The sequence below is a fragment of the Schistocerca serialis genome, chromosome 3 (genome assembly GCF_023864345.2).
Source record: "Schistocerca serialis cubense isolate TAMUIC-IGC-003099 chromosome 3, iqSchSeri2.2, whole genome shotgun sequence".
NCBI classification, from domain to species: Eukaryota; Metazoa; Arthropoda; class Insecta; order Orthoptera; family Acrididae; genus Schistocerca; species Schistocerca serialis.
The window spans coordinates 1,058,480,270-1,058,506,633 of NC_064640.1; the positions used below are offsets into that span (position 1 = coordinate 1,058,480,270).

Below are 26,364 nucleotides of genomic sequence, written 5' to 3' on the forward strand. Positions count from 1 at the left end.
GAGCGTCTGCAATGATGTTTACACCTTGAGATGCCATTGTGGAATGCTCTAGGTATGGCACAGCACCTGTTCATTTATACAGCTCGTTGTACAACGCCTGTGAGCGAGCGGTAGTTGATCACACAGTCATGTGGAACTAGAGCATACATGGCAGTGTGTTCCAGGAAATTTGCAGAAGATTTAAATTCAATACGTACATCTGGTGCAGATTTAATTATCTCGTTGTGTTTCGAGCGGCCTATTACGATGATCGGTGATGGCTTCTGTGGACTGAGTAGACAACCCCTTCTTCAGCACTTTCACATTAAGAAGCATGTTACCTAGCGTACATGTCATATGCTAGACTGTACAAATTTCATCCCACTGCAGGTGTAAATTGTCATATGGGCAGTGTGCCGTTTTGCAGGGGGGCGGGGGCGGGGGGGGGATGGGGGGGGAGAGGTATGGGGGGGGGGATTTCCCCCAATCTGCATCAGACCATCCCCTCCTCTGGTTTTAGTTTATGCATCCCAACCTGGGATGTTTATTTCCCATGCACTGGAGTAAAACTTTAAATATAATTTAAATTTGTGCAGCCGAACACTGAAAGTTTTTAATACAGTCTTACTATTAATAATATTAATATGTTTGCTTACTATTTTGAAAAAGTGTTATGTAGTAGTTAAGCATTTCAAAACATTTAGAACTAAATCATCATTAACATGTTGTCATTGTTGCTTTCGTCTAAGGTGCGTCATCCGTTTACTTGCGAGCTTGCGAGGGAAGTAGTGTGGCAGTGATACCGTAGCAGTCGTACCGCAGAGTTGGGTGAGCTGGGGGGCTGAAATTCCCACCCCGGGCCCTGACACGGGGTGGCGACCGGCCCGGTACCTGTGCGAACATTTACCGTTAGGCCACCTTTTGGCAACGGTATGATGCGGACTAACAGGGACGAAAGCACAAAGTGGTGCGAAGTGAGCAACGGTACTGGTCAGACGGGATCGGACAGTCTGACTTCGCTAGCCGCGAACCACGTGGGTGGAGCTTAACACAGGCTCCCCAGCATCGCGTACTCCAAATTAATTGGTGCCGTTCGTTCTTTGCCGCGTGTCCGCCAAACACACGGCGATCTTCACACGTTCCCGCTTCAGTAGCTTCATTAGTGAGTTGAGTGCGTCCGGGCCTGTAAGAACTACGGAATTTCAGGATGTCATTCAAACAAAGGAAAATTTCTGATTTCCTTAAGAGCAGTGCATTACCTGATACGTGTACAAACCGTGACAGTCAGGATACTAACAGTGGTGCTAAAAAGAGTTAAAATAGACAGTGAATGTAAAAAAGAAAACGGTAATGATGGTGCTAATACAGGGGAAGAGACTGAATCTCCGGTGACTGAAAACTGTGACACGTCAAAGGTAGGAATGGAAGTAACAGTTCTCTTGGAATTATAGTAGGAAATTGTGTTACTTTATCACGTTTTCAAAACTGGCAAAAGACTAATGCGTGGCTGCCCGTAAATGACAAAAACTTAGTAATATGCACAGTGTGTTCACGAGTTTGTGAACTTAAGGTGGAAAGCAGTGAACGTGTGCGTATCGATAACGCGTTTTTAGCTGGTGTTTCTGCTAATAACGCCAAAAAAATAAGTGATAAAATCGGGGATCATGCAAAGTGTAAATCACACATGAAGTGCGTGGAAAACACGAGTATAAAAGAGAAGAAAAGTTTACAAAAATGCGTCACTGAAATGCAAAGTTGTGGGGAAAGCAGCATCAAGAAAAAGTAATCGCAACTGCTTCGTTGTTCAAATCTGCATATGTAACAGCTAAACAGAAATTATCATTCAAATCGTATCCTGCAGTAATAGAACTACAAAAGCTTAATCGTTTATCAGTCGGTAATATGCCTCATTCTGACCATGCATGCCGAAATATCATTATGCTCGTAGGAGAAGAAATGAAAAAGAATCTTGCTCACTTCCTTGTAGAATCGGGTAGAAACTTCAGTATCATGATGGACGAAAGTACAACGGTTTCCAATAAAACTTGTTTAATAATATATTTACGTTTGTCCTTTGAGGAAATTGCTTGCAGTTATTTTTTTGACATTGTTGAATTAGAAAGTGTGACAGGAGAATGCATTTTCAGCACACTGTTAGCAGCTCTTGAAAAGTATGGCATTACAAATTATGTAATAAAGAAACACCTTGTAGGTATCACACCAGATGGTGCCTCAACAATACTCGCCCCTTAAAAAGGCGTAGCCGCTCTACTGCATAGTCATTCACATAACGATTTAACTGTCGTTCATTGTATGAACCACAAAATGGAATTAGCTGTCCACGATGTTATGAATGATGTAGCAGATGTATACCATGTTGTTTTTGTTGTGGTCTTCAGTCCTGAGACTGGTTTGATGCAGCTCTCCATGCTACTCTATCCTGTGCAAGCTTCTTCATCTCCCAGTACCTACTGCAACCTACATCCTTCTGAATATGCTTAGTGTATTCATCTCTTGGTCTCCCCCTACGATTTTTACCCTCCACGCTGCCCTCCAATACTAAATTGGTGATCCCTTGACGCCTCAGAACATGTCCTACCAACCGATCCCTTCTTCTGGTCAAGTTGTGCCACAAACTTCTTTTCTCCCCAATCCTATTCAATACTTCCTCATTAGTTATGTGATCTACCCATCTAATTTTCAGCGTTCTTCTGTAGCATCACATTTCGAAAGCTTCTATTCTCTTCTTGTCCAAACTATTAACCGTCCACGTTTCACTTCCATACATGGCTACATTCCATACAAATAGTTTCAGAAATGACTTCCTGACACTTGAAGCTATACTCGATGTCAACAAATTTCTCTTCTTCAGAAACGATTTCCTTGCCATTGCCAGTCTACATTTTATATCCTCTCTACTTCGACCATCATCAGTTATTTTGCTCCCCAAATAGCAAAGCTCCTTTACTACTTTAAGCGTCTCATTTCCTAATCTAATACCCTCAACATCACCCGACTTAATTCGACTACATTCCATTATCCTCGTTTTGCTTTTGTTGATGTTCATCTTATATCCTCCCTTCAAGACACTGTCCATTCCGTTCAACTGCTCTTCCAAGTCCTTTGCTGTCTCTGACAGAATTACAATATCATCGGCGAACCTCAACGTTTTTATTTCTTCTCCATGGACTTTAATACCTACTCCGAATTTTTCTTTTGTTTCCTTTACTGCTTGCTCAATATACGGATTGAATAACATCGGGGACAGGCTACAACCCTGTCTCACTCCCTTCCCAACCGCTGCTACCCTTTCATGCCCCTCGACTCTTATAACTGCCATCTGGTTTCTGTACAAATTGTAAATAGCCTTTCGCTCCCTGTATTTTACCCCTGCCACCTTTCGAATTTGAAAGAGAGTATACCATTCTTTGGTAGACAATATAAAAAACCGCTTTGAGGACTTGGATTTCTTTTCGGGTGTAGCCGTTTTAAATTCAGATACATGGCCTTCAGATGATGGTGTATTATGGTGACATGTCAATTTCTCGCTTGTGTAAAAAGATGGATTTTAAATTACGTGAATGCTCGTGTGCGTCACTGGTTAAAGATTTTCGAATCCATAAAGAAAATCCTCAACACATGCCCACTTCTGTGAAGGAACTTTTGAAAGCAGTCGAAGTTATACCTATATCTACGGCTGAATATGAACGCGGATTCAGTGACATGAATTTAACAGTGACTGATCAGAAAATCACTTACAAATTCTGACACTTTCAAATCTACTTCTCATTTCAATAAATGGACCTCCACTGCATTGCTTCGATGCAGAAAAATTTGCAACTAGGTGGATAAGAAAAAGAAGCCTTGCTTCTCAGCACCATAGCGCCCTTGACAAACCAACAGGCAAACCCTCGAACCTTCAGGAGCAGTCTCATTCATCTCGTCTCTTCAACTAAACTCTGTAAGTTAAAATGACAATTATATGCTTTTGTACTGGCTGAACCGGCGAACCGGCCACACTTTGCTGTGGCTTTGTCATAATACAATGATTTACAAATTAACATTCACTAATAATTTCAGAGTGTTAAAGTTAAGCACAAAACAAAACAAAAATTATAATTTTACATTTTATTCATCACGTATTTTAGTATAGTTTGAGTATCGTATGTTACATGAATCATTTACAAAGTTGTTAATTAACTACATATGAAGATTTATTAATTTTGTAAATGAGGTAAGTAAACTCTGCATTGCCCGGATGTCTCTACCTTCCCCTTATGTCCATCTCCTTGTTTTCCCACTCCCCATCTTCTCTTGCCCTTCTCTTTGTCCATCTGCTTCTCTCCTCTATCACCTTCTACCCCTCCGTCACTCTCCCCTTCGCTAAGGTCAATTTCTCTCCCCCTCAAAGTCAATCTCCTCCTCCTCTCTCTTTCTGTCCCTGTGACATACAACATATTGAAAGCAGTAATTTGCGTCTACAATTGCCATAAGGACAATGCCAAATGTTTTTTTGTAGTTGATATATTCACTTCCAGTATTCGGAGGACACATAATTTGCACAAGTTTGCCATGTATGGCCCCTATGCAGTGAGGGAAATTCCACTTCACTTCGAAATTTCTTGCTACCTTCTGCCATTCTTCAGTATCCTTTGGAATCTGAAAAGTAAAACATACTCATTACTTTCCCTACTTTTTCAGATTGATGACACAGAGGACACAGTATCAAAAGGTGACGGCGATGTAGCTCTTGAAGAACATGTACCTCCCACATATGTCAAGCACGTACCTTCAAATGTTCTTTTTAAAGCGCCCTTAGGGGAGTATGAACAGCAAATTCCGAGCATCGAAACATTGGTTGCAAAACCTAGGTGTGAAATTGTATATGTGGACAATAATAATTGTAACGAATTTGTTCAAACAGAAACAGAAGAGCTCAAATAATTCGATTTTAGAAATAAGTATTTTTAACAGTTCTTTAATATTCATTTTAATTTGCTTAAAAATGTCAATAAAACATTACTTAAATGAAATCAGTATTGAATGTTGCGTGCTTACCTTTATGTAATTCTTCAACACTAATGAAAAAGCTTCACATACCTCTGGCACTATGAGGGAAATAGCAGAATATGATACTTTAAATAAGTACATTAGTGACTTGCATAAATCGCCAGTGGCTAAAAATCGTGATGTGATGGCCCATCGAATTCTTGGTGAAATACTGTCTTCACAGTTGTTATCTTTCTTTACAATAAATGGTGTAGTTAACCGCATTAAGTAATTAAAGTCTTCAGTCGACATTCTCGTAAAATACTAAATAACGCACCATCTTCTGCTTCTAGTTCCTAGGATACTATTTCGTGGACCTTCTTTAAATACTCTTCCACCATCGTTTTCTTTCCCTTCGGTTTTCATTTCCGTTGTTAGCTGCATTTGCAAGTACCAAGTAGGCCCCCGCTGAGATCACTTTATCACCCATCATACTGCAAGACCGACACACGTGTAGCACAAATTCTGTTACTTCGGCATAAATTAACCTGCCGCATGCAACATACGCCGTAAGATGTTGCCTGTTGTAGCATTCTACAAGACGACGCACGCCAAATTTCCGTAGCATGCCACAAAGTTGCAAGACGTCGCCCCAGCGTAAACGAGGCTTTAGAGCCAGGTCTGTATTGTATGGTGGATGTGATGTGTTCCGTACGAAACTAAAACCTGCAATCAGATCCAAACGTCGTGGAAAACTGAAGAGGTGTCATCCTGCAGCAAGATAATGCTCGCCCACATTCTGCCAAACGGACAGCCGACGCAATAAAAGAGTTGATATTCGAGGTGCTGGAACATCCATGATATAGTCCAGACCTGGCTCCAAGCAATTTTCACATGTTTGGACCCTTAACGGAAGCACTATGGGGAAAACGATTTGAAAGTGATGAAGACGTCATTGCTGCGGTGCAATATTGGTTACAGATACAACCGAAAAACGTATTTTCTGATGAAATAAAAAAAAAAATTCGTAAAACGTCGGGAAAACTGCATTAAAGTCCAGGGAGGTTACGTAGAAAAAAATGCATATTTCAAAAATGGTTCAAATGGCTCTGAGCACTATGGGACTCAACATCTTAGGTCATAAGTCCCCTAGAACTTAGAACTACTTAAACCTAACTAACCTAAGGACATCACACACACCCATGCCCGAGGCAGGATTCGAACCTGCGACCGTAGGAGCCTCGCGGTTCCGGACTGCAGCGCCAGAACCGCACGGCCACCGCGGCCGGCTGCATATTTCAGTTTTCTATCATCAGAATAAGTACAGCTTTTCACAAATGTGCCTTTACTTTTTGAATTCCCTTTGTATACCTGTATGTAGATGATTTTGTAAATAAGCTTTACCTATAATGTACTTTTAAAGATATAACTAGGGATGACTTTTCTGATAGTGCCTACGCGTGAATAGTGAGTTTCGGCATTAACTTCTATTTATAAATAACTGTTTAAACATGGGTAACGCCACGGTCCAAGCTACTAACAGATATAATTATACTAACCCCCTAAGGCGTCCCCCCCCCCCCCCCCCCCTCTGCTAAAAGCGCAAATCGCACACTGCATATGGGTAGAATTCTGAATTCACGCATACTCTGGCGTTAGTTAACTTGCAGTTGTCGAATGCAGTGGAATCATTAGATATATTCCCGCTTTTGTCAGTCTGAAAATTAAGTATGGTGAATGTAGATGTCTGCAGATGTGAACAGGTTTTAATACCACGTGTTTGTCTGCTTGCAGACGGTAACATTCGATACTCGAAAACCCCCCCAAGAGAGAAATGTTAGTGATAGAAATGTACCGGAATTCAGGTCTTTTAAAAGCTTCAAACGCTCCTCGTCTGATACACTGATGTGGGGTATATTCCATATTATCTTGCTAATTGTGATCATATTCTCCTCTTGAGCTCCTTTAATGTACGAGTAATTATCCGTTGCACTCCGTACCAGAGTGAGTTCCTGTTTAGCATTTATAGTAATCTGTCTCATGTCCTAAAAGTAAACCATAAGCATTTTTAGAGGAATGCATGCAGTAAATCGCTTGTACTCTGCAACAGCTCTATCCTCCGGATCGTCTATGAATCATCCCACATTTTCTAAGGCATTGAAATCCGTGGCTGATGTAGAGACATATGTTTTAAGGGTTGATGTTATGCCACATTGTGTGCACGGTCGATCTCAGACCAATTGCGTTCATAGCGTATCTCTTGATACAGGGACACTAAGGCGTTACGTGTAAGCTTGGCTCTCACTGTACCCGCCGTTGGTTTCGTTGAATGACTCCTCCAAATATATGAAACTCTTGCATGGAAGCGTCAGCGCTTCTTGGTGCTGGAGGAAAATCATAATTTCATCATTCTTGTTAAATGTGGTTGAAATGTCAGGTTTATGCGAGAAGTATTTCTGACGTATAATTCGCTCATCATACTCTTCTGAACTGGTTATACTGAGTGAGGTCATCATTGCGAGGTTTCAAGCCAACTGATTTAAGAAACTCGTAGTTCACACGAAGTGACGTGCTATGGATTGCGTGCAGTGATTTTGTACTGTGCGCCGATCTTGGCTTAGATGTAATCGTACAATGATTTCCTCACCACGAAAGTCAACAACTTGATTATTCTGATCCACAATACGCTACTCCAACTGAACTGTCACTGGAAGGTATATTGCAATGGAAGGAGTTTCAACAATCTTGTACCGCGTTGCAACTCAAGGGAAGAATCCGTAAATAATGTGCATCAGACGGTCGTTGAGATAGGAGTTCGTTGCAACGTTACACTCGACTCCGATTGTGCTGACAGGCAGTATATCCACAGCCTGATCTGACTTGTAATATTTACTTGGATCTTTCTTCAAAACATGTCAGTTTGTGAAACCCCATAGGCCCTATTGAACCTTTCTGGTTAAAGTCAATTGCTGCATTTTCAGTCCTTATTTCATATTTAAGTGTATTGATGTTTGCATGCAGCTCAATAACTTTTCCAGACTGTTTTAAGACTTCGTTTAAATCGTGGATATCGTATGCGCCCGGTTCTATTTCCACAATGCCTTTTTTACCATTAATATCCAGATGTAGTTTGTTGTTAGTCTCAGTGATATTTGGGATGCCGTTGTACGGCTCCAGTCCAATCGATGCTATACTTCATACACCAATGCTCAAATCAACTGGAGGGAAGTAATTTGCACGCAATACAGATGATCGTTCTTTTAACGTCAAAGTGTACGACATTGCATCTGTACCTCAACTGATGAAGGAATGTTTTAAGCTCCTCCTTATATAGCATGCTTCTTTTTCTTTGTGAATGTCAAGAGAAACATGATGCCCAGATGTCCACAGAGGTATGTATTAAAGTCTTGATAGCTCCGATAATTGTAGAGCGCTCGTCTTCTGTGAGTGAAGTATCGCTGTATTTATTCTGGCGGTTGCAGGTCTCCAAATGAGCCTAAATAGTAGACAATCCGCATTTATCATGACGTGTGACACCCAGTGGGTGCCAGGACCTTCAGCAACAACTAAATTTACGATGGCACATTCACCAGTTTTCCACATAGTCTTCGGTAATGTATCCCGCATAAACACATCATGAAATCTCGGAATGTTGAATTTTTTCTAACAAGCTCGAGAAGAGCAGCATTTGTGATCTGGTAGGACTGCTAAAGGGCTTTTCTTTAATTTATGGATACGCCAAGCCCTTTCCTGTAAGATTTCAAGTATAGTCCTTTCCCCAACGGCTGTGGCTTCCATCAAGTGGTTATGTCTTCTTGCCCCTTCTAACTGCGCTTCGGAGTTCTGCGCGTTCTTGACTGTTCCAGCAACAGTTGCAGCACCACCAGCGAGGGACCCTACCGCCGAGAATGCTGGGATGAGGAACAAGAAAACACAAGACATCTTTCGTATTGGTGAAATTAGAGGTGCTTTAAGGGATCTTCTTCTTCTTCTAGCGCCTTTCAGACCGTTTTTAGCTTCAGGATGCAGTTCTTCAAACAACTCTGCTTTCACCCTTCTTCTTTTTCTTGTTTAAGGCACAACGTGCAGCATTCATAACCCGCTTGAAGTTCATCACTCATAAACTTGAAATGCTGCACTGCATTGATCTACACCAATATTCTTTCTTTTCCGTATCGCCTTAGCCTTATCAGCTAAAATTACCTCCAATGTGATGACTTGAGAGATCTTTATTTGCAACATATGCAATGTCATGTTCCATACACGCTTCGTCTGCACTTATCACCTCCTGCCAAGCGTTTCAGAATCTTTGTTCCATGTCCGCAGTAGTTATACCCCGGAATGTGGAATACCTGTGGCAGTTTGTCTTGTCTAGAATACCACCCCTCCTATAATGCGTCTCCTAGCACGCATGTTATGCTACTGCGGTGGTTATGGACTGTGCATGTGCAAATCGTTAGCATTAATCCATCTGTTTTGTGCTGCAGGAAACCCATGCAATTTGACTAGTGCTCTATTTCCCCGACGTCGTATGACTCTCTCTACGAGAAACATATCCGGTTCTGAGCTTTTCTGCAACTCTTCGGAGTATATGCAACCTGCAGTTTCCTCGCCTTTACGATCCTTTAAGATATAAGTTCTAGGATTCGTTCTTTGCACTTTGCAAACTGTAAATATCTCTGTTGACCACTTCGGTAGATATGATTTCTCAAATGCTTTCTTATATTTTGAGATACCTAACAAATGATCTACATAAATTTTCTGTTTGCATGAATCCGGCATTTTAATGCGATAGTCCACCGTATCCATGAGTACATTATCATGAAAATCGCTTCGTCTGATTTTTATTGTGGTATGTATGGTTCGATTATACTGAGCAATTATTTCTTGGAGGATATCTGTCCATTTGTATGATACGCGAAGATTAAAACGCATCCACATTTGACCTTTTATTGTCCTTTTCAGACGCTCCACGAAACTTGCTTTCACGTGGGTGAATGTTGTAACGTATTCCTTACCGCTGCATCACGGTCTTGGAAAACCTATTGTAAAACTCTCCACTTTGATCGGTTTTGAGGTTGTCTGGGGATCGATTCGTCCCTGTATGCAGCAAGCACTCAAACACATTCGCGAGCTTTCTACCCGTTTTTGTTTTAACAGGTAATGCCCAGGAAGGTTAGGAGTATGTATGAATAACCATTTAAATATAATTTAATTCATTATTCCCATGTGAATATTACCTGATATCCATAAGATCAGCCTGCCGTAAGTCACCCAAACCTCCAGTCATAAACTGCTTACGAGGGTATGTTTTGAGTGCTGCTTTGTGAAGTTCTCGAACTACTGTCTCCACACTTATTCGATGATGGCTCTCTCTCTCTCTACGCTTAGAAATTATTGCAACGGCCTCATCCGAACGAGCTGTATTACCTGCAGCAGCTGATGCCATGAGCAGCCATAGTCGATCTATTCTCTCGTCGGGGTCGTCATAATATATATACTGTGGTATCACTGCTGTATGCACAATGTCAATACCATCGCCGCTACTGTTATTGTTCTTGTTTTCGTCATTAGGTATTGGTTTTATAATGGTTTTATATTTCTTGTTGCTCAGGATTTTTGCTGATCTTATGTACATCAGTCACATGCGGTATTTCTCGGTACACTTCCCTAACTGAATAATTTATAAAGCCAGGTGTCCTCTCAAAGTCGCTATCACCAATCTGTGTTGTGTCACCAGTTACGTTTATAGGCTGCGTGCCCAACACGTACAGTCTTCCCCTGCTAACGCCGAATGTTCTGTCTATCTAACCAGGGACGTGACGGATAAGGAATTCGTCAATGCAACACCATCGTTATCGCGTGTTTTTGCCAAGAGTTGCCTGTGAGGTACAGTAAATGGCTTACCTCCTCGACTGCTGGCACGCTGAGGCGCTGCGGCCTGCGCGGCCACCCGTGTACCTGCGCTAGTGCGGCTGACCCTCGAGCTGCCGCCTGGGGCGGACCGCCCCTCGCTGCCCCACCCGCCCTGTGCTGAATATTTCTGCAGTGACTGCGACTCCACGCGAAATATTGTGTGCTCTCACGGCTGACACAGAATTATCGTAAATGCTCTCACTACGTAGTTCACCTGCAGGTGAATTACTACAGAATCAAACTGTCTGGTAAAACTATTTTCCTCCACCAAGAATGATATCTTTCTTGTAGTTTTCTTGCACTATTTTTGTAGATTATGCCGAAAGCGACGTGATTCGTTAGCTTTACATCAATAGTTTATTTTCTTCGATACCTGTTTATAATGTCTGCATTTATCTACGCGTTCCTCACCGTACTAACTCAAGAAAGAATAAAATAAGCCATAGATTATAGATTACTGTACGTCATTTTTGTTGTTCAGAACATCGTATTACGTCGTTTATAGGAGAAAGCGACTTACAGATCGTCTTTCATATCGCACTACACCATCGGAATTTACTGTGAGCAACGGTAAGAACAATTTTACTTTACGTCGTTAAATTTGTTCTGGTGTGATAAGAAATTTGTATCGCTGAATTGCCCGAATATTTGTTGCGCTTTGTAATTACCCGATTGTGCGTAAATTTGTTTCTTTGACCAAATACTTGTTGGAAAATCTGTTGAATACTTATGTTCAACAACCACATTTGAAAGCTGTGAAATCTCTGTCTTTTTGTTAGCACATGAAATTCACTTACAGAGAAAATTCAAAGTCATGAACTGTAAATTTAGGCGTTACTTTTACACTTTGTGAATATGTTTCCCATTCTTTTTGCTCCGGGCTTTGAACCGGCACTGACGAAGTTAATAAAAAAATTTTGTTTTTCCATTTTTATAATTTTTTTTTCGAAGTTTTTTCCCCATACCATTATTGTATTCGTTCTATGCTGCAATTAGTAATTCTGTTTTGTGTGGTATTTTCAAAACAGGATACGACACACAATGGTACCTTGCAAGTTTACATTCGTACCTGCTTTCTCGACTCACTTTTTATTTCCAGTAAACAATGCATCTACGCGTTAGCGCACTGTTCTTGGATTGCTCACTTGTTATAATGTCTGGAAAATGCCTTGCCACAAATCCTAGAGGATTATCATCAAAACACCTTCCACTGCCAGCTTTGCTGCGCTCTAACGCATACGTTTCTGTAAGTTTCCTTACCAGTGCAGATGAAACTGTGCTATCGTCATTTTACGACCTGTTAGCGATCTGTGTAGGACATGAGCATTTAAAACACACAGATCTAGAACGTGAAAAAAGAACTTTTTATACCACTTTATAGTTTTCCGTATATATCCGACAGAGCTAAGCAGCATATCAGAACGGTCAACTGCTCCCATATTCAAGTTATAATCTACAATGCTTTGTGGTTTCTTAATTTTTTCTCCAGTATTCCTGTCAATCTTTCCTGTGTCAACCATATCTATGGTGTTACATGTGGTCAACATCCACACTTCCCTTTTGTCACACCACTTTATAGCAAGCTTTGTATGAGTACATATAAATTGAATATCTCCACGTTCCAGTTTCTTTTGTGTCTGTTCTTACGGATAGTACCACATGCGTTCGTCCCATGCCTGTGAAGTCAAGCAAACAAGTCTGGGCTTGAGTACCAGTTATTGACGTAAAGGGTATGTCCACGCTCTAAATAGGGCTTCATAAGTGTAGTCAATATGTCACCACTCTTCCCCAAATTGTGGAACTCAGTTTCTGTCGATGCCCCTGTATAAACAATGAAATCCAAGACATAGCCAGTCTTACGATCACATAACACAAATATTTTTATACCGAATCTACTCCGTTTCGATGGAATGAATTGTCTGAAAAATAAGCATCCTCTGAATAATAACAAACTTTCATCAATGCAGAATTTCTGATATGGATTAAATGCACAACGGAAAGCTGTACGAACTTTATTGACAATGTTCCTAATTTTGAATAATCTGTCTCCTCCAGTACTGTCAAAGTCGTCACTGAAATGTAACATTCTCATAAGTAACAAAAAGCGGTCTCTTGTCATGAGTTCACTAAAAATTATTTAGAAGAACATCTCTGATCCAGTATTCGCTAATTTTCAGTTTTTTCACGCGAGGCATCAGAAGACAAACAGCTATGAAACAATACATTTCTTCATATCCAGTATCTTTCCACTGTGAGATTCGAGAATGCACTGATTCAGGAGTATTCTCCTTGGTGAATAAATAAAACCGATTCGTTTCGTCAGCTATATATTTCATCAGTTCTTGTGTAAAGAATATCGTGAAAACTGACAGAACACTTGACTCATTCCCTATTTGACACACATGTCCCGACAGCGTATCATCAAATGCGTGGTTAACAGGCTGAAAGTCATTTTCTTTCCAGTCAAATATATCACTAAGGCGCGCTTCCTTTGTAGGCGTTTCACTGTCACTTTCGATTCTTCAGATTCAGAACAACCAACATCTCTCGTTGAATCATGAGACCACATTGACAGCCCTGCTGACGTGAACGGTTTATGAATAGAGCTTTCGGACTCTGTGAAAGAGCTATCACTTTCGTCACAATCTCCTCGTAAGAATCTCCACGATTTCTTCCTCAGTGCAACCACGACGTCTCGCCATTTTCCTTGTAAAATACAGGACGCGAAGAATACTGATGTAAATACCGATGAACAGTGAACTGTAGTGCGAAGCCTAGGCTGACGACAGACAAGCTAGCGGCCAGAACTGCGAAAGGCTACTGAGACATGGGACGGGAAGTCCGCTGTCCGAGTTATCTCGTCATCGGCACTCGGGCAGCGGCGCGCCTATACTCGTCATCAGAACTCAGGGGCCGGCAAGCGGCCGCGACTCAACTCGTCAACACCGCTGAGGGGAAAACCGGCGGCCGCGACTCAACTCGTCATTAGCACCCAGGGAGCGGCACACAGCATGACGAGTGAACTCGTCTACAGCAGTCAAAAAGTTAAAGGCCTCGTCTCTTGGTGTTTGCTGTCAATCCCTATGCCCTAACCTTAATAACCGTAATTTCTCTCGAATGGCCTTCCGCGCTTGAATGACTTTCTGCTTCGTTGACATCTCGGTGAATACTACTCAGACGTCTCTACAGCCTGAGACTTTACACATCCGCTCTTGTTCCTCTTATTATCTGCCTGCTCCCCTTATCAACAACAACGACCTCTACATCTATTTTCCCCTCAATAGCCTCGACCTTATCAGTTAAAACGGTTACTTTCTTTCCGACTTCATTAATTATCTCATTTAATGCAATGATCATTCTCAGAAGAGTCTGGCAACACGTCTCTAGCTCCTTGTGCATGCCTCAAACTTCGTACCCAATACCTTGAATCCATGTACAAGCTAGTGTTCTGTCTGTGTGCACCCATCCTCTCGGGTTGAGAGCTAGACATGTGCCCGAATTTGTCCATGGTGATGTACTCAACTCTCTTACCAGGTTATATACACAGAAACTCTTGGAAGTTTCGCTTGTACCAACCATCATTCAGTTTTCTTGTTTTATCAATAACGAGAAACCCATACTGCGAATGATTCCAGCAATCAGCACGTATTTTTACAAAATCATTGAACAACATGTCAGTTCCCACATGTGCATGGTAAATGTGTTTTAAATTCAGATTATCTTGTTTGAAGGTTATAATGAGGTTCGCATTATCCCTAACCAACTGTTTCCGGAATCTGGAATATGTTTTTCCTAGATAAAATATATCAGCACCCATATGACAACCGCAACAGAAATATTTTCGAGTTTGCTCTTGGTTTTCCACAGGAACATTTTCAAATACGAAGATTGACTTCAGGTGGGAGGATATCACTGCTTTCACTGAACGTCTTGTAGGTAACACCTTTTACACCGCGCAATGTCTCCTGTAATGGTTGAGACTTGGGCTGAAATACTGTTTTTGACAATACGGAAATACGTTCAAATCGGACTCCATCTACATGTGTTAGCAGCGTCATGACATAAAATGGTTCAAATGGCTCTGAGCGCTATGGGACTTAACATCTGAGGCCATCAGTCCCCTAGAACTTAGAACTACTTAAACCTAACTAACCTAAGGACAACACACACATCCAAGCCCGAGGCAGGATTCGAACCTGCGACCGTAGCAGTCGCGTGGTTCCGGATTGAAGCCTCTAGAACCGCTCGGCCACCGCGACCGGCACCATGACGAAATAAGTCTTGTCAGACTTGGATGGATCCACAATGAGAAAGTCCTTGTGATGATATTTCACCCACCCTGCCATGATACTGACTGCGCCAGGTTCTGACTTGTAGTTGGCACATATTCACTTGTAAGGACGGTAATAGTATGTGTAACCACTATACCTGCATCACTTAACCAACTTAGCTACACTGGCTGCGTAGAGAAATCAGCTATATATTTTGCCCTTGAAGAGTCACTTCATCATTCATTTTGTCAATGACTGGTGAAGATATGTTTGGGGCATGATATAGGTGTAGAATTGAAAATAATGATATTAATAAGTGTAGAACTTGGACTATGATGAGAGAGGTATGAAACAAAACACGAACACTCTTTGAGATTCTATGTATATATATTATTTATTTAAATTTCATACATGAGGTGCAGTATTTAAAAAAAATCATCAGACTCTTTCTTTACCTTCTTCTTCTTCTTCTTCGCACCTGTGCAGTATTTCCCAAGCAAAGCTTTTTGACATGGAATAAATTACGCACAGACCTCCTTCAAGGCAATGGGTGCCTCACATTACTCTGGTTATTCACACAAACATTTAACCTGTTTCTCTTTTGGTTCTGCGTTCATGTGCAAATAAAGTTAATGCTCCAAATCATCACCATGTACACTATGCAGACGTGGGAAGTTTACATCATTGCATGCGGATTCTAGGCTCGACAACCAATGACTCAAGCTCTCCAATGCAAGGTGTAGCGCAGTATCCAGGTCGTGTAAGTTCATAACTGAGGCGTGCCGTAGATAGACACACTTGTCAGCCGATTTCACACTGCAGAGTCACTCTGTTGTATGTTGCAACAGATAATGTCACACCACTAAGGCGAATGTCCGGGGGACGGGGGGGGGGGGGGGGGGAATGAGTTGGATAATACTCTGTAGTCACTCAAAAATAGGCACTTTAACACCCTTCGATGCGTTTACAATTTATATTCCTACATGCAAGCCCCAGTCACGATGTGCTTCTATACCCACGTTTGCATGTTTTGTTCCACTGGGAGTTAATCAGCATATTGAACTGAAATACATGGGTACACTCGATACCTTCTTATCCACAGCATCTGCCCTGTGTGCCAGTACTAGCAAAGGGATGTTCAGCTTGCATGGGTCGTATATCAGTGACCAGTACTGTCTTGTATCTTGCTGTTGTTTAGGACCACCAGCAGCGTTCGATGTGTTGGGACGAGACTGCGCGTCCTCATCACACAAATCGATGAGTGGGACAGACAATAACAGCTCCTTGTCCTGCTCCAGCAAATGGGCTACGTGTGCTACAGGATCCCACGTGCTCGCTACGGGTCAGACGTTCTGGAGGCTGTTGCTGCCGCAGGTTCAGAGGTCGGTGCAGGTCTCGACAAGATGGCAGCTGAGGTTGCTACAAGTCTGGCCACCGCAGAGATCGACATGTTGGCGCTCGCCCCTGCAAGCTTGGGCTTGTAAGACATCAGATCACTTGAAGTTTGCTCCTGTAGTTTATTCATTTATTTATTTATTTATTTTGTGCTCTCATGTTATCACCAGTCTGATTAAATTACTTGCCATTACATCGACTTTAACACGTGTAAACAAGAAAAAATTGCATCTCTGAGCAAAATGGACCTACTCCATATCTTTCCGCCAAGATCTTTGCTAGAATCAACAGCTGGATGCTGGCTAAGTTTCCTTGTCACAGTGTAAATAAATACAGACTGTTTAAAAATATGTCAAGTGATGTACCAACTGGCCAACAAAATGGAAGCCGACAGATGGCTACTAACGAAAAAAGCCGTCCACACTGTCCGAATAAGTAAGAAACAAAATTATGCATCCATATTGATAGGTAAACAATAGCCATGGCGATACTTTAAAGTGTGTTCCATCTTCTTGTCACAGAGCCTGCAACCAGCATTATGCTAGAAATAGTGAAGTAACTTCTAGAAAACCATCTGAAGATGAACCGGTTCACGCAATAATAAATAAATATTAAAAAAGTGACTGGGTGCAGTTTCATATATTTACGTCCAGTTAATGGTCACAGGTTCTAAAATGGCCATAATGGTTAAGCTTAATCTCCTTCCTGTTCTTCCTCTGCTGCTGCTGCTGCTGCTGCTGCTGCTGGCTGACTGAGCGAGGCTGGGGTCACAGAGCTGATGAGCCTGCCCCATACCCCCTCCAGTGACGTCGCCAGATACCACCATCCTACTGGCTGAAGTCTAACACATGACCAGATTTAGGGTTGCTATTGGTTCTTGCCCTTTTTTTTCTGGACCGCCATCTTGGACTACATCATGGGAGAGATGATGTTGGGGGGAGGGGGTGGGGACAGTACTCTCTGGTGGTTGTGTTGTGAAATAGTTCAGTCGGTCCCCAACCCTCAGGGTTAACACCTATAGCTCATGTGGAATAGGGCAAAGCTTATGTGGAGTGTTAGGCAATTTCAGAAAAGGCAGGCGGTCCCAGCACAAGCATCTATCTACACGAGTACTGAACTGAATGTTCGCCATGCCATTGCATTGCCTTTATTGGCCGAAAGGCATTATCTTTTCTTTCCAGTCATTATGTAAGGGGCTATGGATACAGCCCTCAGCTGTGGGCTTGCATGTAGTACACATAAATTCATCCCTGCTCATCATCAGCATTTCCTCAACTGTTCACATGGATGCATGTGCCAGAGTGGGAGAACATCTCGCCTCTCGTGCTTCAGCTGGACTTTTATCGAACACTCTACATTTACAGCACACGCATTCATCAGTTTGAGCTGCGAAGCGTAACTTAGTCTGTATTTGTTTTCACCAAATATCAATGCTATCGACACAGTCCTCAGATGCTAATATACTACTCCTTCTCCAGCACAGACATCTCGTCCATTGAACATAGTAAACAGTTGCATCCATCCTCCCAGTCCAGCAGCTACACACAGACTTGAGTCCTTTCTCACCATTTTTCCTCAGATCACCATCTTTGATTACGTCATGGGTGGGGAGAGGGGGAGGGACGACTGTGGTCTTCGGTGGCGATACTGTGAACTTGGTCAATTGGACCTGGACCTCATGGTGAACATACTGTGTGGAGCTACTGTCTGTAACAACTCATACTATTTAAATAAACAATGCAATGCAAAATAGAGGCTAACGTCCATGCGATCCAGCAGCCCAGCATAGACTGAGTACTTCTCCTGCCAATTTCCAGATGGTGCAGGGGAATATAAGGCTGGTGAGGGGATGAGAGAGGGGAAAGGGGGCAGGGGGAGGGGAGGGAAAGTGAGTTAGGCTAGTGGAGATAGCCCAAATGTCCTATTTTCCCGTCAAAATTTGAATTTCCCGTCACAACGTCACTGCAACTTTGCCACAGCTATGGGTGTCATCTTGGATTCGCCATGTTGAATAAATTTGGCAACAATTCAGAGTGGGGTGACGCTGGCTTTGACCTACTACTACTACATGTTTTACTCTCACAAACAATTAAAATTTTAGTGATGTCTGATGACCTCTTCACACCAGTTTTTGTGCGAACAGTTTCCACAAGAAAATTAGATCTAGTAAAAGTATCACATTTAAGACACCCCTTGAAGTTTGATCTGTAGGTCTTATGAACAGTTGAATCCTCTCTTATACAAATAATGAAATTAATTTTGTTCTGCCGACTTCTGCGAACCACGAATTCCACAACCAATATATACTCCCTTCTTGTACTAAATTGTGCCTCCCTACTTTATCACATACATTTTAAATTCATGAATATATCATACAAAACAGAAACTCTTAAAAACTATACATGGAAAGACCCTTATTTATACACAATGTTTTTCACACTACACTCTTCATCCATAAGGTACAATTCTGTTGCCGTTGACACACATAATATTTACCTCCCCAGTTTGGATATCTTTTGAATCTCACTTTTTCCGCTTTTCGCCTGCTGTAATTCGAGCCCTCTTACCACCGGACTTTTGCGTTTACAGACAAATTTTGTGACTACCGCTGGAACACCATTTTTAGTTACGAGAAATCGATTTCAGCTGAATATCATCATTAGCGGATAACCCAACACATTTTATCTCTCTTGCTCCGTTTTTGTGGTTACGCTGCTTAAAATTACTCAGCATTTTATCCATATTAGTGGCATTTTTTCTATTCAAACGTCGAGAAGTTCGCCGATTCGTGGAATCGACATGTACCCCGTTTGCAGTATTTGTCAGCTGCTCTCTAAAATTGCGCTTTTCCCAGAAGTTTACAATTTTGCATTGTCCGTCGATACGTGTATACATATAAATTTTTGACCAATTTGCATAAATCTTTCGTGATGCGTCGTTTTTTGTCTTAGAGTGTATTTATGTTTTTTGTACACTGAAGTACCAAAGAAACTGGTATAGGCATGCGTCTTCAAATACAGAGATATATAAACAGGCAGAATACTGCGCTGCGGTCAGCAACGCCTATATAAGGCAAAAAGTGTCTGGCATAGTTGTTAGATCGGTTACTGCTGCTACAATAACAGGTTATCGAGGTTTAAGTGGGTTTGAACGTAGTGTTATAGTCGGCGTGCGAGTGATAGGACACAGCGTCTCCGAGGTAGTGATGAAGTGGGGATTTTCCCATACGACCATTTCACGAGTGTACCCTGAATATCAGGGATCCGATGAAACATCAAATCTCCGACATCACTGGGGCCAGAAGAAGATACCGCTAGAACGGAACTAACGACGACTGAAGAGAATCGTTCAACGTGACAGAAGTGGAACCCTTCTACAAACTGCGGCAGATTTCAATGCCGGGCCATCATATCATCGATATGGGCTTTTGGAGCCGAAGGCCCACTCGTCTATCCTTGATGACTGCACGACAAATAGCTTTACACCTCGCTTTGGCCCGTCAGCATATACATTGGACTATTGATGAATGGAAACATGTTGCCTGGTCGGACGAGTCTCGTTTCAAATTGTATCGAGCGGATAGACACGTACGAATGTGCCGATAACCTCATTAATCCATCGACCATGCATGTCAGCAAGGGAGTGGAGGGTCTGTAATGGTGTGGGACGTGTGCAGCTGGGGTGATATGGGACGCCTGATACGTCCAGAAAGGAGTCTGACAGGTGACACGTACGTAAGCATCCTGTCTGATCACTTGCATCCATTCGTGTTCATTGTGCATTCCGACGGACTTGGGCAATTCCAGCAGGACAATGCGACACCCCACACGTCCAGAATTGCTTCATAGTGGCTCCGGGAACGGTCTTCTGAGTTTAAACACTTCCACTGGTCACCAAACTCCCCAGACACGTACATTACTGAGAATATCTCGGATGCCTTGCAACGTGCTGTTCAGAAGATGTTAAATCCAACCTTGTCGTCAAATATGGGTGTCTAGGAAACCTTCATTCTCGGATCGCTACACAACATTCAAAGCAATCGTTTTAATAAGTTTTATTACAAGAGGAAAAGATTACAATACTTTGTCAGTTTCACAGATGTGTCGCAAGCAAAGGGTGACATGAAAAATAAGCAATGTTGTTTAGTATAAACAATTCCCAAGTCTGTGTTACATAGATTGTACAAGCAAAGTAAGTAGAGTCGATGCTGCTACAGAACTCGCTAATCTTGGACTCTTCAACTGGGCCGCGACCAGTCGGGAGCGTGGACGCCTTGACGTCCTGATGGGCTGGAAGCTGTGGCTGCAGGGAACCTCACTTTCAGTCGTACCCCACCACCCGGTTTTCGCTCTGTTGGAAACGTGCCTGGAAAACAACAAGAAGCGTACGCGTCCACCTCTTGAGGCCCATAGCTAGATGTAAAGGGCGTCGGTTGCTGCGGCGTGGGCGGCTCCAGGTGCATCGGTAGGACGAGAGGAGGCGAAGGCTCCGTCTCCACGGGATCGTCCCGCGTTGTCGTGATGACACCGTCTGGTGGCTGCTGTGGCCACGCCGTCTTCATAATACGTGAATCTGGGGGAAGAGACACAGGAGGATCACCGGACACATGACAGTGGCGAAACTGACTGTGATATCGGCGCTGCAATCCGTCTGGGCCTGAAATAAGGTACACGCATGCTCCAAGTTGACGAAGGATCTCGCCTTGCGCTCACCGTGTGCTGCGGCAAAGAACCCTGTAAAAGACAATAACACACGGCACGAAGTGGCACTTGCGACCTTCCTTCGGCGCCGGGCTCAGAGGAGGGTGGAACAGGTAGAGCGGTGTCCGATGGTGGCGGCTGTGACAATTCCGCCGGCGATGGTCCATCTCGTGGATGCGAACGATAAGAGGCGAGAAACAGTTGCAATGCTTGATCCCTAGTGTGTGCGGAGTGAAGCTTAGCAGTCTGCTGCTTGAGGGTTCTGAAAAAACTTTCCGCTTCGCCGTTTGACTGTGGGTGGAACGGTGCACTAGTTAGATGCTGTATGCCATTGGGCTGCGTTCACAGAATGTTTCAGATTCATTTGACGTGAACCGAGTGTGCCGTGCGCGACTCGTGTTCGCTCCGTATCTTATTTTAAATCCTGTTTCTAACCATACTGACACCTCGTTATGTTAGTTTCAATTTCTGTTGTCACTGAGTTGTTGCTTTGCCTGCCCTTGAGCGGCAGCAGCAGTGCTTATCGATATAGCCCTGCCACATTATCTTTGCTGTCTGCTACTACTTCCCAGTTGACGTCTGTCGTGCAGCGTGTACGAATGCGCCTGCAGTGCAGTCCGGACGTGGCAGCCGTAGAGTTGGGACGCGGTGGAAGTCAGTCGGGTTGGAGCAGTAGTGAGGCTTCGACAGCCGTGACTCACCCGGCCGTCGCCGGCACACGTGGCTTGAACTGGGGACGGTCTCGATTCATCGTCGGTTGGTCGTCTTACCAGACGACGTGTATTTGCTCTCTGCGGTTGGTTTGTGAGTTGGCGGTGTGTGTCTCAACTTGTGGGTCGACCGTGTCATTGCTCGGTCACTGCTTTTAGCATTGGTTGCGTTCTTCGTCCTAGTGTTTGTGAAATTGTGTGTAGCTTGTGATCTCAGCTGCTCTGTTAGTTTAGTGCTGTCTCCGTGCTGATGTGCGAGCAGTCGGTTGGTTGGTGTGGGTTAACCAGGAAATTCCGCGCGGCACAGTGGGCAGGGCCCGCTGGCGGTCTACACGCAGTGTCGGAGTGTGTGGGAGCTGTTCCGATTGCTACGAGGTTCGTGGCTCACATCGAAGCCAGTCTGTTCACATTGAGCCGTTGGTTTTCATGGTTGCCTGTTCCAGACTGAAGCGAGGGGCCGGTCAAAGTCTGTGTCACGGCTAATCGGAAGACGTGAAAGTGCGTCCGCATTACCATGTTTAGCTGTCGGCCGATACACAATCTCGTACTCGGATTGAGACAACAACTAAGCCTATATTTGCAGTTTTTGGGCGGTTCGCGCTGGATGCAACAAGGACTGCAATGGCTTGTTATCCGTTACTAAGCAGAATTTTCTGCCATACACAATAGCCAATGCCTCTTTCTCTACTTGTGAATAGTTACACTGAGCCTTGGAGAACACTTATGGTGCGAAAGGAATACGCCTATCTTAATCACCAGTTCTGTGCGACAGCACTGTTCCTATTCCGTAAGAGGAAGCGTCGTCTTGCAACACAACTGCTTTGTCAGAATCGGAGTGAACCAAGCATCGATCACTGAGCAATGCTTCTTTAAGTTTTTAGAAAGCTTCTTGGCACTCATCTGTCCAAACAAAGGCGACGTTCTTTCGACGCAAGCGATGCAAAGGAGCTGCGATTTGTGCAGCATTCGGTATGAACCGAATATTATAGTTCATTTCTCCTAAAACTAACTGCAATTGTGACATTGCGCGGAACTGGCAGGTCACGTATGGCTAACAAATGTGATTGTAGAAAATGTACACCGTGACTGTTTATGACATGACCAAGATACTGCAACACTTGTCCAGTCTACATTTTAGTCCTGCATCAGGTAACACTCGAAACAAAGCAAGTAAACTTTCAATACGATCTTCAGGTGTACGACCTGCTACGACAATATCGTCCAAGTAGTTTGAACAGTTGGGCTCTTGTGCAGTCAGCTGTTCCAAATACCGTTGGAAAATGGTATGTGTGGAAGTACTGTCAAAGGCAAATACTGAAATAAGCGCAAATGAGTGTTCACAATACACACTTTTTGACATTCTTCATCTAGTGATATTTGAAGATAAACGTCGTGCCAATCAATTTTTAAAAAGTAGCGACCAGCACTTAAGCTGTCCATGAGATCCTCTGGGCGTGGCAATGTATAAGTATCATTGACAGTTAGTGGGCTGACTGTTTACTTAGGCAACACAGAGGTGAATGCGACCTAAAGGTTTTGGGAGCAAAACCAGTGGACTTGCCCATCGACTTGCTTGTGCAGGCGCAGTAGCTTCACTGCCTTCCAATTCTTTGAGTTCCGCAGCGACTTCATCACGCAATGCAATTGGAACAGTTCTGGCCCGATAACATTTCGGCTGCGCATTGTCTTTCTTACAAGGGAACCTCCCCATCGCACGCCCCTCAGATTTAATTGCAAGTTGGCACAGTGAATAGGCCTTGAAAAACTGAACACAGATCAATCGAGAAAACAGGAAGAAGTTGTGTGGAACTATGAAAAAAAAAGCAAAATATACAAACTTAGTAGTCGATGCGTAAGATAGGCAGCATCAAGGGCACTATAAACTCTGAAGCGCCGTGGTCCAGTTGTTAGCGTGAGCAGCTGGGAAACGAAAGGTCTTTGATTCAAGCCTCCCTCGAGTGAAAAATTTTTTATTTTCAGACTATTATCAAAGTTAAGGCACTCAAACATAATCAACTTCGCCCCCCAAAATTCCAGGACATGTTCAGATTTGCTTGGACACATGCAGGATTTGACGGTCTACACACGGAAAAATTTGAAAACAAAAAACATATGTTTTGACATAGCACAGGGAAAATTGTGCGACTGTGCGACTGTGAAACTGTTGCATTCATTTGTTGCAGTTCATGCGACAAACTTTTTTTTTTGTTTTGGTTTTAGGGCTCAAAACTGCTATGGTCATTAGCGCCCGGTCAATGACTTAGGAAACCGTAAAAAACCGAAATTGAAAACCAGCAGCAATGGGAACGAAAGTCAAAAAATTATAGAAACTAAAAGCAGAAGGAAGGCTTAAAAATCCACTACAGAAAGGGGTTGGTTGTCCCCAAAAAAAGCTTCAAATGACTGACGTCATTTCACTGGCACTAATAAACTGGAGAACGCGGTCGGCTGAGCGCGTGTCATCTGCTAAAATCGACGATATATCAGGCGATGGCTGTAGACGGGAGCGTAACGGATTAAAATAGGGGCACTCAATTGAAAGGTGTCTTACCGTCCACAGCTGTGAGCAGTGGGGGCAGAGTGGGGGAGGATCGCCGCTTAAAAGATGTCGATGGCTAAAACGACAGTGCCCTATCCGGAGACTAGTTAAAATTATCTCCTCCCGACGACGCGTTCGGGAGGAAGAGGTCCAAGCACAAGGAAGAGCTTTCACGTCTCGCAATTTATTATGGGGAAGTGTCGACCAATGCGCGTGCCATAAATGAACAACATGACGACATAAAACGCTCCGTAGATCGGCGAAGGGAATCGATTGAATAGCTGGCCGAAGAAGAGAGACTGCAGCCTTGGCTGCAATATCGGCCGCCTCATTTCCACAGATACCAACGTGTCCTGGGAGGCAGAGGAACGCCACTGAGACCCCCCCCCCCCCCAGGTGGAGCAAGCGCAGACAGTCCTGAATCCGGTGGACCAGAGGGTGCACAGGATAAAGAGCTTGGAGACTGAGGAGAGAGCTGAGAGAATCTGAGCAGATAACGTACTGTATCCGCTGATGGCGGCGGATGTAGTGGACAGCCTGGAGAACAGCGTAAAGCTCCGCAGTATACACCGAACACTGGTCGGGAAGCCGAAAGTGATTTGGGGTGTCGCCAACAATATAGGCACTCCCTACACCTAACGATGTTTTCGAGCCGTCGGTGTAAGTAAATGTGGCGTCCGTCATTTGTGCACATAGAGCAGCAAATGCCCGACGATAAACAAGTGAAGGGGTACCATCCATGGGAAATCGACAAAGGTCACGGAGCAGGCAAATCCGGGGCCGGAACCAAGGCGGTGCTGTACCCCAAGTTGTCAAGAAGGTTTTAGGAAAGCGGAAGGAAAGAGAATGGAGCAGTTGACGGAAGCGGACTCCCGGTGGTAGTAGGGAGGAGGGGCGGCCTGCATACTCTACATCAAAGGAGGCGTCGAAAAAAAGGTCATGGGCTGGATTAGCAGGCATGGAAGACAGATGGCTAGCATAACGACTCAGAAGGACTGCTCGCCGATTGGACAGCGGAGGTTCAGCAGTCTCAGCATAAAGGCTTTCCACAGGGCTGGTGTAAAAAGCTCCAGACACTAAACGTAATCCACGGTGGTGGATAGAGTCGAGACGCCGAAGAATAGACGGCCGAGCAGAGGAGTAGACTATGCTTCCATAGTTCAATTTCGAGCGCACTAAGGCTCGATAGATGCGGAGAAGGACCACTCGGTCCGTTCCCCAGGAGGTACCATTCAGGACACGGAGGGTGTTAAGGGATCGCAGACAGCGAGCCGAAAGGTAGGAAACGTGGGAAGACCAGCACAGTTTTCTGTCAAACATAAGACCCAAGAATTTAGCGACGTTTGAAAACGGAAGGTTGACAAGACCTAGATGTAAGGAGGGCGGAAGAAACTCCTTACGTCGCCAAAGATTAACACAAACGGTCTTACTGGGAGAAAAACGGAAGCCGGTTTCGATGCTCCAAGTGTGGAGGCGATCGAGACATCCTTGAAGACGTCGTTCAAGAAGGCTGGTCCGTTGAGAGCTGTAGTAGATCGCAAAATCGTCCCCAAAGAGAGAGCCCGAGACATCAGGAAGGAGACAATCCATAATTGGATTTATGGCAATGGCAAACAGTACAACACTCAGCACGGAGCCCTGGGGTACCCCGTTTTCTTGGGAGAAAGTACGGGAGAGAGTAGTGTTCACCCGCACCCTAAATGTGCGCTCTGCCATAAATTCGCGAAGAAAAAGGGGCAGCCGACCTCGAAAGCCACAAGAGAACAGTGTGCGGAGGATACCTGTCCTCCAACAGGTATCGTATACAATCTCCAGATCAAAAAATATTGCTACTGTTTGGCCTTTACGGAGAAAATTGTTCATGA

General features: G+C 43.7%; 1 protein-coding gene across 1 annotated transcript in view; it reads left to right on the plus strand.

Moving 5' to 3' along the window:
* LOC126471387 (mediator of RNA polymerase II transcription subunit 12-like) overlaps positions 1-26,364 on the plus strand; it is a 144,230-nt gene that overhangs the window by 9,656 nt on the left and 108,210 nt on the right. The window contains exon 2 of the mRNA XM_050099511.1: positions 4,681-4,764. Coding sequence (XP_049955468.1) covers positions 4,681-4,764 — 84 coding nt within the window. The remainder of the gene's footprint in view (positions 1-4,680; positions 4,765-26,364) is intronic.